The 13,065-nt window shown below is 39.1% G+C and overlaps 2 protein-coding genes across 2 annotated transcripts; both read left to right on the forward strand.

The window, feature by feature from the left end:
• The first annotated feature begins 7,676 nt into the window (after positions 1–7,676).
• Positions 7,677–8,809, forward strand: LOC141657969 (uncharacterized). Its single transcript, XM_074465358.1, has 2 exons — positions 7,677–7,792; positions 8,258–8,809. Exons 1-2 carry the CDS (start codon positions 7,787–7,789, stop codon positions 8,807–8,809), a joined length of 558 nt encoding a protein of 185 aa, XP_074321459.1. The 5' UTR covers positions 7,677–7,786.
• Positions 8,810–8,906: 97 nt separating this feature from the next.
• LOC141657974 (uncharacterized) lies at positions 8,907–11,716 on the forward strand. Its single transcript, XM_074465363.1, has 7 exons — positions 8,907–8,990; positions 9,482–9,578; positions 9,770–10,124; positions 10,221–10,398; positions 10,488–10,607; positions 11,420–11,546; positions 11,646–11,716. The coding sequence occupies exons 1-7, from the start codon at positions 8,907–8,909 to the stop codon at positions 11,714–11,716; spliced, it is 1,032 nt and encodes a 343-aa protein (XP_074321464.1).
• The last annotated feature ends 1,349 nt before the right edge of the window (positions 11,717–13,065 follow it).

Here is a 13,065-nt window from a genome sequence, read left to right on the forward strand (position 1 = left end):
GATATTGCACTTTAACTTGTCATTTTGCTTGAGCCTTGCACTTTTATTGACGGTAATTAGCTGAGTCTTACGCATAATCTACGAGTTTTTGTTCAAATTTAGCTGACTGTTTAGACTTGACCTGATAAATTGGCAACCTACTTACAATTTCTGAGATTTAGAGCCTTATAACTGGTGACATTCATGACCGGTTTACATAGGAATTGAGAGTAGTACTCCTTGCATAGCATGTTCATCATTTTTGCACTTTTATGACATTCGATTTCTTGTGAAATGCATACATTCGAGTTTGTGCTCGGTTTCACATGCAGGGTGGTGCTTGCAAATTTCCCTTTTCTTACATTTTTCACCTATTTAGCTCCCTTAAGCCAAATTTAGCCTTTTTGACCCATTAGCTACATCCAAAACTGAGCCTGCCTAGTCAAGCTAGTTTAGTATGTCTTTTGTGGTATGCTTTTCCGTCTGCAAGTTTGGCCTGTGAGTATTTTGATCGGAGTTGGTGGAGAATGAAGGAAGGGAGAATGAGAAAAAAAAAATGAAAAAAGAAATTGAAAAAAAATAAAGGAAAAACGTGAAGAAAAAAAAAGAAAGAAAGAAAAATGAAAAATGGTGATTCACGTAAGTCAGAGAAGAAGAAAGAAAAAAAAATTATTTGATTTGTGTTGTTTGACTAATTAAGACGGTATTAAAAAAGGGAAGTTTGTGACCGTCTCACTCCTCTGTTCTTAGTCATATATTTTTGAGGAGATAGTGTATTTGGATGGTGAGTTGTGTGCCAAATGAAGGGCACTTGTGGTTATTTTCAGTCAGTTGAGATTCGGACGGTCTTGCATGGTCTTGTTTAGGAACTAGCTTGGCGCTTTGACCTCCACATTCCCATAATCTGTTTTGCCTTTTCTCACCTGAACCTCACTTTCCTATACTATTTGTAAGCCCTCAGCTGTGACGGACATTGTTGGTTGGAATGTGCGCATTAGTACTCGAATCGTCTTTCATTTTTGTTGCATGCATGCTATGTAGGTCGCAGTTTAGGTGAGTGAGTGTTTCTCTCTCTCTCTCTCTCTCTCTCTCTCTCTCTCTCTCTCTCTCTCTCTCTCTCTCTCTCTCTCTCTTTTACATAATTATTTACCCTTTGCTTCATGAGAGAAGAGTGACCACGTGAGAGTCTGATTTTGTTGGTCTTGCAAGGTTGATAGGTCAGCTTTATTTTTGAACAACTTATAACACGTTTGTGTATTGACTGCTGTAGCTGTAACTGTTGATTTATGTTGCATTAAATTGGTTCAAGTAGACAAGTTATAGCTAGCTCTGAGTTTTCATTTCCGTTCCATTAGTTTGCATTTAGTTTACTCGAGGACGAGTAAAGGTTCGGTTTGGGGAGATTTGATACGTACATTTTATATAGTCTTTTTAGCCTATTTTTGCACGTATTTCCATGTACTTTTGTACTGTTTTATATTGCATTTTGCCCCGAAATGGTTACTTTGCTTTGTTTCGTCCGTTTTTTAGGAATGAACCGGAAAGTAGTGGAATCGTACCCTTTTCGTCCTGTTTTGCATGCATTTTGAGGAGACGGGAACTTTAGAGCGAGAGGAGTGCATTGGGATGCGTGAAGGAATGGTCAACGAAGCCGTCAACAACGAGTTGGAGCTATTTTGGAGGAAAAACACTCGATCAAAGGCTTTTCTTGGTCGATCGAGTGGTTTCACGTGCTGAGGAGGTCGATCGAGTACTTTATTGTACTCGATCGAAACGCTGGAAATGAGGGTTGCTCGATCGAGTAACAATTCTGCTCGGTCGAGTGGTTTACTTGCTGAAGTCTTCGATCGAGTTATCTCAAACTACTTGATCGACAGGTTTTGAGTCTTTACGAGCTTTAATTAGTCCGTGTTGCTTATTTAGTTAATGGACTTATTTTTTCTATTTAAGCTTTCAATAATTAGGTTTTAATTATGTTTTAGACTGCTTAACATAGGTATTACGCCACTTTCTCTTCTCTTAATCTTTCCCTTAAACTCTTCACTGTAACTTGGCTTTTGGGATTATTTTGCTCGGATCTTGTGTTCTTTACGCCGGAATTCTTGCTATTGTAATCTTTTCCTCTTAATCTTAATCTTTCCTTTGTTTGCTTTAATCTCTTGTTTCTCTTGTCACTAACTTCCGCTCTAATTTTGTTTATGCGATTTCATTATCATTTCATCATGTTTATTATTAGTTATTTCATTATTATTAATCTTGACAACATTAATAGCATGAGTAGCTAAGCTCTTTCATGTTAGGATTAGATGATCTATGGTTGAAATGTGATGATGTAGCGAATAGGCTAGATGACCTTATGTGTGAGAATCTGTACCCATGGCAATTTAATTATAATACCGACTTAGTTGAGTGCAAGCTTCTAAGTTACTCTTTAATCTGGTTAAATTTATTCCTGGATCGGAAGACTGGAGTAAATAGACCTGCTATGAACAGTAGACTACCCTAATGAGGACGAAAGTTAAGTTAGTGGAAATCTAGGATAGAAAGTGAACCGGAAGGACCTTTCAACATCCGTCTCACAGTAAACTATCTAGACTATTTGCACTTGAGTCATTAGACTACCGTAGTGAACCGAAGTCCCGACATGTTCCCTCTTTATTGATCTTCTTATTCATATTTTCTGCCTTTTTACAGCTCTTTCTTTACTACTCTTTCCCTTAAGCCTTTATGGTTTAGAAAACCAATTTCAACCCCCCCCCCCCCCCCATTTGTGACCAAATAGACGGACCTCTAAAACAGATATCTTGCCTCCCTATGGAGATCGACCCGACTTCCCTAGCTATATTATTTAGTGCCAGTTGGTTATTTTTGGTAGGTACACGACTTGCCTGTCAATAATAATAATAACAATAACAATAACAGTTATAATAATAGTAATAATAATAATAATAATAATAATAATAATATTAATAATAATAATAATAATAATACTAATAATTATAATAATAAAATTAATATTAATAATAATAATAATAATTATAATAATAATTATAATAATAATTATAATAATAATTATAATAATAATTATAATATTAATAATAATAATAATAATAATAATTATAATAATAATATTAGTAATAATAATAATAATAAGAATATTAATAATAATAATAATAATATTAGTAATAATAATAAATAAAAAAAAAAAAAAAAAAAAAAAAAAAAATAATAATAATAATAATAATAATAATAATAATAATAATAATAATAATAATAATAATAATAATAAGAGAGAGAGAGGGAGAGAGGTGAGAGAGGCGATTAGGGCTTTGCACAGGCGATTGCTCACGACATCACCCTGCCGTCGACCACCTCACGTCGCCGCCGTCGTCACTTCTCACCGCCGGCAACCTCACGTTGCCGTCGTTCCATGCGTGGGTGGTGTTACCTTCTTCGTCGTTTACTTTTAAGGGTTCGGTCTCTTTTTTTTCGATTTTACCGTCTGATCACAACCGTTGATTGCCGACCACCGCTGCTCGTCACTGTTGTGTTTCTGTCCTTCCCTCGTCGGCCATCTATCCTTGTCGGCGGTTTAGGGCACTCCTTTGTCGACAGTTTTGGGTTTTCGGGTTTCGGGTTTTCGAGAGCGTTTTGTGGTTGTCTGCTGCTGTTCGACGGGCTTTCCTGCTACGTCCATTCTCAGGCAACGACGACGACACTTCTCTGGTGGTTGTGTTCTCGCTGTTTTCCCAGTTTTTTTTTCCTTCCTGTTTTTGTCGTCTTTTTTTTTGGGGTTGCTGCCGCTGGCGTTCTATTTTGCCGGTGCGATTACTCAGGGTGGGTTGTCTGCTGGTGGGTGTGGCTTGCTCGGTCACTGTCGCTGGTTTTAGTCGCTGCCTAGTCACGGTTCTTGCTGTTTGCCGCTGGTGCAGTAGGATTTGGACTGCCATCGTGGTTTGGCTTGTTGTGGCTTTGGCTGGTTGTTGACTTACGGCCTTGGGTCATTTTCTTTTGCTTCTGGTTGTTTCCTGCTGGTTGTCCGGTCACTACTATCAGCCACCGTGGGTCGTGGTTGTTGTCTGTAGTTGTTGTTGCGAGCTGCTTGTGCTGTGAAGATAGTGTAGCTCTTTTATGACCTTTTTCCGTGGAGATATGGTCTTGCCTCTTGTTGCTCGAGCGGTTCCATGTGTGGTTGTTTTCGTGCGGGTGTTTGTTTTGGTGGCTATATTTGTTTTTGTACAGGTAGGGCGTGGGGTTTTGCTGCTTCCTTCATGCTCAAGCTTGTGCGGTACCATTGTCCTTTTTCGAGTCTTCATGCGTGTCGGGATGGGTTTGGTAAAGGCCTAACTAAGGCTGCTTGGCAGAAACATTTGCAGGACCGGCATTGTCATGATGGTGCTTTGGACCTTACGCGTCAGACTCTTACTGATAGTTTGACTGTTTTTTCCAATGCTGAGAGTACTTTGAGACGGATGGGGCTCTGGTTGTATGGGGTGTGTTTTAAAACCCGTACTACTCAAGCTAGATGTCGGCATAGTCAGGGTGATATTGTGATGCATCCGGAGTGTGTTGATGGCCTCTACACCTTTCATATTTATGGTATTCCGAGACCTTTGGCTTCTTCTACTTCGGTTTCTTATGATGATAGTGTTGAGCTTGTTCAGTGGTCTATATCTTCGCTTGATCGTTTATTGTCGTTAGGCCTTCGCACAGTGAAATCTATTCCTCCTAAGTGTCGTCTTGGGTTTGCTCGGGCTTTGAAAGGGGCCATGGATGATGTGGCTGATTCCCTTAGTGATCTCTCCCGCTGGGTTCGTTTGCTTGTTCTACCACTTTGTTTGCTTAAAACTTTCGCTCCTCGGAGTAATCATGAGTGTCGGACTGCTATTCGGCGTCAGCATCAGGAGGAGAATATTGCCAGGGCTATCGTTGCTTGGGGGGTACCTGGGGGGGGGTGCAGTTGTTGCAGGAGTGTTTCGATGAGGGTCCTTCTTCGTTTAATGTGAACAAGGATCTGGATTTAAGTGAGCTTAACCTCCGACAATGTCGGCGAAAGATTTGTGATGGCCACTATACTGCTGTTGTCCGGGTGCTTTCTTCCTCTGGGGTTGCCCTCTACTCCGATGCCACTCTTGTGGCCTTGCGTGAGAAGCATCCTGTCGCCCCGGCTCCTTCATTGTCTCCTTTGTCTGGGAGTCATCATCCTCTGGTTGCCTCTTCGACTGTGGTTTTGGATATGATTCAGAGCTTCCCACGCGGTACTTCTTATGGGCGGGATGGTTTTCGTGCCCAACATCTTATGGACTGTTTGAGTGGCGCTGCTGTGGCTATCTCTGATGAATTGATCACTTCTATTACTACGGTGGTTAATATTTTTCTTGAGGGTCGGTGTCCTCTTCCTCTGGGTGAGTACATTGCCAGCGCCCCTCTCACGCCACTTGTTAAACCGGGTGATGGGGTTCGTCCTATTGCTGTTGGCACTGTCTGGAGACGGCTTGTCTCTAAGGTTGGTGCTTTTATGGTTGGTCCTTCTTTATCTTCTTATTTTGATGGACTTCAGTTTGGGGTGGGTGTGTCCGGTGGAGGAGAGGCTATCTTGCATGCCTTGAACCGGCTCATTGAGGCTCGGGGTGCTGAGGTGGGGCTTTCTTTGTTCCTGGTTGATTTCCAGAATGCGTTCAACCTTGTTGATCGTGTGACCATGCTTCAGGAGGTCCGCCGTCGTTGCCCGGTTCTTTCCCGTTGGTTGAAGTTTTGTTATTCCAGCCCTGGCCGTCTTTTTTATGGGGAGCACTGGTTGTGGTCTTGTCAGGGTATCCAGCAGGGTGATATGTTGGGCCACTTGCTTTTCGCTTTGGTTTTGCATCCCTTAGTATGCAAGATCCGGGACACTTTTCACCTGACTATGCAGGCGTGGTACTTAGATGATGGCACCATCGTGGGTGATACTTTGGAGGTGGGGAAGGTCTTGGTTTTGTTTATGGTGGATGGCCCTCGTTTTTTACTGCATCTTAATGTCTCCAAGACGGAGGTATTTTGGCCTGTTGGGGATCCTCGGAGTCGGCTTCCTGGGGTTTCCCCCCCTTCTATTTCTCAGCCATTGCGTGGTGTTACAGTTTTGGGTGAACCTGTCAGTACTTGTCCTGGTTTTGGCAGTGAGATTGTGGCGAAGAGAGTAACTAAGACCATTGAGCTAATGGACTTGGTTGCGAGGATTGAGGACCCGCAATGTGAGTTGCTTCAACTTCGAACTTGTACTGGTATTTTTAAGCTCTATTTCTCACTTCGTAATTGCCCCCTAGTGTTTTTGGGTCGATCCATCTTCCTTTTGATGTCGCTCTTTGTTCCAGCTTGGAACGTATTATCACCGCGTATGGGTCGGGTTTTGGGGATTGGCAGTGGCGCCTTGCTACATTCCCTTTTGATCCTCGGCCCTTCTGGTATTGTAGCTGCTGGCCTTACTTTTGATGATGCCGCGCGGGTGTTTACTGCGACTATAGGCTCTTGTATCTTAGGTAACCCTAGTGAAATTGCTGCCCCCAAACTTATGAAGAAATTGGCAGATATTTATTTCGCGACAGTTGCTACTGCCTCAGAGTCTGTTTTCTCTTTAACACCACGCCAGCTTGCTTTATGGCAGTCTCAGCAGGGTTCGCACTCCTATGATTGGTTACGTGCGGTTCCTATCTCGGGGTTGGGTCAGACTATGAACGGGAGGACTTACCATAGTGTGCTTGGGTATCGTCTGGGTGTTCCGTTATTCTCGGTATCTAGGCCCTGTCCTGCTTGCGCTCGGGTTTTTGCTGAGGATGTTTTTGGGGACCACGCTGTTTCTTGTCTTATCTTTGTCTTGTGGGCGTTCAACATCGGCATAACCTCGTCCGGGACACTCTTTTCGACATCTGTTATAGATCTGGTATTACTGCGGGAAAGGAGGTTGATATCGGTTTGGTTGATGGGCATGGTGGCTCTCTTCGTCCTGCGGATTTGTTGCTTTATTCTTGGGACAGAAGGCGTGATGTATGCCTTGACTTGACAGGGTCTTCTCCTTTGACTCAGACTGGGATGACGGATTTTGTGCCTGGCCGGGTTGTCGCTGATGCTGCTCAGCGTAAGTGTGCTAAGTACGGGGATTTGTGCGCGGCAGCGGGCTATGGTTTCCTTCCTTTCTATTTCTCTTCACTTGGGGAGCTGGGTTCGGATGTTGTTGCCTTGCTCAAGCGGATCCAGAAATTCTCGGTATCTCAGGATGCGGGGGCTCGGGTGGCCGCTTACATTTTTACTAGACTTAGATTTGCTGTTGCTAAGGGTGTGGGAGCCCAGATTGTCTCTCGGCACCCCACCAATTTCATGTAAACTTTTATTTCTCTTTTAATGAAAGCTGCACATCCTTTAAAAAAAATAAAAAATAAATAATAAAAATAATAATAATAATAATAATAATAATAATAATAATAATAATAATAATAATAATAATAATAATAATAATAATAATAATAATAATAATAATAATAATAAGATTTCGGATCATATGAGAATGGCACAAGCGTGAGAACCGTGAGAACGCGCGTCAGTCGTTGGATCTTGTCTGACGCGGCTAATCTAAGGGCCTATAACGCGCGCTGCTTTACCAAAACTTGAGGGCTTTGTCTTTCTTTTGCACTGAAATTTACCTCGCGCTTCTTCGTTAAGCTTTCAACCATGGATTCCGACCTTCTTTGTTAAGCTTTCAACTATTTCTCTCTCCTTATTCTCTGTGGAGTTGCATTTTCGTCTTTCTGTTGGATTTTCTCTTACCTATTTCGTCATGAAGGTGAGTACTGTTTAGCTTCAAGCTTTTCTCGATTTCGTCCTTAATTTATGTAACTCTACTGTAATCTAAATTAATGTTTCTTATGTTCATTTTGCCGGATTATTTATTTTATTGATGAATTTTGAGTTCAGTATTGTTTTTAAAATCGAAATTTGTGTTTTCATTTGCATGCTATCGGAATTTGTATTTGTCGCATTGTTTGTTGATTTCGTAACTTGCTTATACATTTCGATTTGTATGTTGTTTTTTAGTTTGATCTAATTTGTGCTTTTTTGAATTTTTGTTGAATTTAAAGTACTTTTAACGTAAGTAGCATCAATTTAAGACCACATGGAAAAGGTCATAATTGCGTGCACATTATTGTTGTAGATCATGTACATTTCAATAAAACTGATAGGACATTTCTTCGTGAAACGTGTACAACACAACAGAACTGATTAATATTACATGCAAAACTACTTTCAGTTATTGAAGCGCAAAGGCGATCCTGGAACTGTTACACGCCGTATTTCTCCGAGGTTGAACAACCTCAGTCCTACTGTTGATGATCCTACTCCAACGTTCTCCCGTATTACCACCCGGATGTCACCTAAAAGTTTTGTTGATGTCCTTCGATACCTTGATTACAACCAATGGTGTGCTCTGGAAGAGATTGGTTTTTCTTCATTGTTTTGGCTAAGGGTTACAAGGCTTCCTTTACGCCTTGGTTATTGGTTAATTGAGAACTACAACCCGTATTCGGATTTCATCATTCTACCTGATAAACAGCGCTTTCGTGTTTCTGCTTCTTGTATTCATGATGCTGTTGGCCTCCCAATTGGAGGAAAACCTGTTTTACTTTCATGCTGTAGTGATGAAGATGCAGAATGTGATGCGTTTTACGCGCATTGGAAAGCTCAATTTCATGTTGATGGTCAAGTGGATATCAAGACCCTTGCAGAGCATATTATTTGTCATGATGATTACAGTGATCAATTTAAGATTAATTTTGTGGTGCTTGCTTTGTGTCTTTGTTAATGCGCAACAATCGAAGCCGTTAAATCAATCACCATGTACTAAAATTGCTTTGAGGAATGTGTCTCGCCATTGGTCACTTGATTGGTGTCAATTTGTCATGGAGAGTTTGCGGTATAACACAAAGGATTGGGTCAAGAAGGGGAAGAAGAATCACTTTGGTGGACCTCTCCTATTTCTAATGGTACAAATCTTATGCGTTACATTTATTGTTAGTTATTATGGTTTTAAAACCTGCCATTTTCCAGTCATAATCAAGTTTTTACTTGCAGCTTGTTTATGTTGACCGTGTTGTCCATGAAAAACGATTCGTAGAAAGAGATTACTATACTCTTTTGAATTGGACATCTGCTTCACTTTTCTCAAGGGAAAAGCAGGAGATGGAAGCTGGTCAGTTTGGTCTTGGTCGTGTAAAAGGTCGATTGATGGAAAGAATTAGATTTTCTAATCCATGTAGACAAGTGGTTGAAAAAGTGCGGAGAGTGTCGAGGGATGTTAGTACTGATACAAAATCTCCAATTTCATACTCGTCTCCGGAGGTATATCCATTGATTCTCGAAGTATTCACTATTCCTTTTCAAGATTCACTTTGAAATATTTTCTTTGTACCTTCATAGTACTAAAGATGTACCTTCATAGTACTAAATATGTACCTTCATCATGTGCCTTGTCCAGAGTTTGCGGATGACTACACTGCTTGAAAGAAAGAGAGTCATGGAAGATATGGTTGTGTTAGATGAGAAATACGCGGTTGGTTTGCAATGTTTCCCAGGTGAAGAGTGTGTCAAACAGGCCCATTCAGCAACTGAATTTGTATATTTGACATATGGTGGTGGTACCGAAGATGTGTCGTGTGCACCGCCGTGGGAATCCAAAGACACTAGATGAGGATGAACAGTTTATTCTTTGTAGCAAATGCAAAGAGAAAGCGTACAAATTGAAACTTGCTCGTGCTAAACACAGAGAACAATGTGCTAAGTGGAGAAATTCATTTGTACACATCCACCGGTGAATTTTCGTTCGATTTAGGGTTGGAGAAAGACTTTCTTGAGAGTAAGGCAAGGTTAGCCGCAGCTAAAGGGGTTAAACGGGATCGCCGTGTCACTGGTGAATCTTCTTCAGCTACCAAAAGGGTTCATTTCATGGCAAGTCCTTCTTATATACCTCTATCCAGCAACAAGCAACAGTCATCTCGTTTTGATCCGTTGTTTTCTGCTATCCAAGATGACACCAATGTGTTAACGCCTCTTACTGCGGTGCACCTTCAAGTGGCTGATTATGTTTTCAGTGACCGGGGCACTAACAATCGTCGTTCCAGGTAATCTAAAATGTGAACTTGTTAAATTAACATTTTGTGAATGTCATTTTCACTGTTTCACACCTGACAAGTAATTTGTTATATTTTTTACTCTAGTGAGCACTTATATTCGTACAAGACTTATTTTGCAACGCGAATGCATTTGTGGTCATTAAAGCCGTCTGAACATGTTTTGAGTGTTGTCATTGATTGCTGGTCATCATATTTGAATTGTAAAGAGGAAGAAAACAATCTTGGTACTCCGAAGCGGTTCTTTTTTACCACGCTTGTGCATGTAAGTACATTTACATACACTCTTAAATGCTGTGTGTAATATGTATTTTGAAATATTGTACTTCCCTCTTTCGTTACTTTCCCATGCAGTCTGTATTAGCGAAACCCAGCCCAGGTTTAAGTGATGAAAAAATTTATGAATTATTCGAGGCTCGTGCAAACATGGAGTTGCAGCTTTTTCCGGGAATAGAAATAGCTTCTATCGCACTCGTAAGTTGTTATTGTTTGTTTGACATACTTTGCAATTTTCTTTGCCATTGTTGTATTGCATTTTAAAAAAATTGAGACATACTATTATCGCATAAGTTCTTTCTTTTTTTGATTAATTCCAACTACTAAACTCATTTGAACCTCAACTTGTATATACCCATTTTATATTAAAAATATTCAGATTAGGCCAAAGTAGGATAAATGGCCATTTAACACAATGTTAATGCTATAATTTCTCAATGTACTTTCTAAACGTCCTAAATGTACTTTTAAAATATTTACAATGTTAATGTTGTAATTTCTCAATGTGGGGAATATCTTATATGCATGAGCAGTTGCAACTATATGCACACGTTGGGAACATAGACCATGAGTCATACTATCATTCCATGTCTACATTCTGCTTTTGTTTTAATTCAACTGCTTGAGTCAAAGGGAATTTTCTTTGCGTTTGTATTAAATAAGGTCACTTTATATTGCAATGTACTGTTCTCATTTTTTACATGTGCCTCATGATTAGTTAAAATGTACCCTTTGAAGAGTTTGACTGTACTTATGGTTGTACGTCATTTGTTTTGTAATTTCAGTTTTTTTCCCAATTGTACACGAGAAACACTTTTTCTTATACGTGGTTGACCTGGTGAGGAAGCGTTTCGTCATTCTTGACAACTCACTCTCAGATGAAGATGCCATCAAGAAATATGGTGTATCTCCACTATTAACAGTATGTTTGAATTTGACACATTTTTGTTGTTCTATTGACTTTTGACTATTAGTCACGCTTAACACTGGTTTACAATGTTTTGTCATAGATTGATGCTTTTGGAAGGTTTTTGGGTGAGAACCCAAAAACTTCTGACTCTAGCAACATTGTGTTGGCTATTGATCCCATTGTTGCAAAGCTTAGTTGGAGAAATAACTACAATGTTGATGACTGTGGTATATACACAATGAGACACATGGAAACATTTATGGGATTAATCTCTTGGAAATGTGGCCTGATGAAAAATGATGTGAGTGTTGGTTCTTATTTTAAAGAAATTCATGTTCATTGTGTTTTGCCTATCTTGTTAATTGTTGGCTTCTTTTTGCAAATGGAGCGTGCTTAAAGTGTTACGATACAAATATCTATGCACATTACTTATGTTCGAGCACAACGATTGCCATGAAACTGTTGCTGATCATGCGAAGAAGGGTCATTTCTCTAAAGCTAGTGATTACATTTAATGTTCAGATATTATCTACGCAGTATGTTAGAATTTGTCGATGATATCCCCTGTTCATGTAGTATGATGTTTTAAATTCTAGTGTACGTTAGTATGTGTAATGATTTGTAATTGCATAAGCAAAATGTTGAATTTGTGAACCAATGTTTTGTTGCACTTAATTAAAGTACTTTTTTGTCTATTTTTGGCGTGCTATTTACTTGAACGTTATTATCTCCTTGAATAGCGACTTATGACGTACTGAATTAGCAAAATAATATAATGTACATTTCAGGTCTGCTTTTAAATCTCTTCTGTAAAACAGTACATGCACATTATAAACATACATAATGAACATTTGAATTAAATTGAAAGCACATTTATTACTATTATACATTGAAAACAGGGAAATAGGTCTAAAATCACTTCAAAGATCTATCTATAACGACATCATAATCTAAGTATATGAATGAACTTTTGAAGTTTTCTATCTTATTAAACGATCACATGCATTAAAATTTAATTAATATTTCATGTTCTTTTTAAAATAATTTAATGTACCTTTAAATATAATATAATGTACATTTTCCAAATAGTGCTTAAAGATATTTTAGTTGCACCTAATTATCAAAACATGCACATTATGAATATAGATAATGAACATTTTAATTAAACTGTTTAGATAAATTACATAATATATACAGTGTAAACAGGAAAACCTGTTTAATAAACTGTCAAAGATCTATTTTTAATCCCTTCCCAAAAAATGGATTCACTCGCCCCTTGTTGGGTGTCTTTTGGTCTTGCGGCTATACAAACCACACATAAGGGAAAGGGTTTAGAGTTGGATTAGGTTGATTCGCGGTAGCGGTCTGCCTAATGCAACCCTAAACGCTTTCCCGTCCCATTATGAATTTCAAAAAAGTACATTTAGAACTTTTAGAAAATACATTGACAAATTATAACATTACCATTGTGTTAAATGGCCATATATCCTAATTTGACCTAATCTGAAGTTTTAAATAATAAAATGGGTATATAAAAGTAGAGTTTCAAATGGTTCTAGTAGTTGGAATAAACAAAAAAAGAAAAATAAAATAAAAAATGGACTTGCGGAATTATAGTATGACCCAATTTTTTTAAAAAAAACCGCCACTTTAAACTTCTTCTCTTTAATATCTTATTACTTTTTGATAAACCTGTCAATTAAATTGTACCTGCACGTTTTCGCATTCTCAGATCGTTCATTTACT

The sequence above is a fragment of the Silene latifolia genome, chromosome 1, assembly GCF_048544455.1.
Source record: "Silene latifolia isolate original U9 population chromosome 1, ASM4854445v1, whole genome shotgun sequence".
NCBI lineage: Eukaryota > Viridiplantae > Streptophyta > Magnoliopsida > Caryophyllales > Caryophyllaceae > Silene > Silene latifolia.

Coding starts and splice junctions, on each gene's coding strand:
- LOC141657974 (XM_074465363.1), top strand. CDS start 8,907: ATGGAGAGTTTGCGGTATAACACAAAGGATTGGGTCAAGAAGGGGAAG. Junction 8,991..9,481: donor GACCTCTCCTATTTCTAATG/GTACAAATCTTA, acceptor TGCCTTGTCCAG/AGTTTGCGGATGACTACACT. Junction 10,399..10,487: donor TTTTTACCACGCTTGTGCAT/GTAAGTACATTT, acceptor TTTCCCATGCAG/TCTGTATTAGCGAAACCCAG.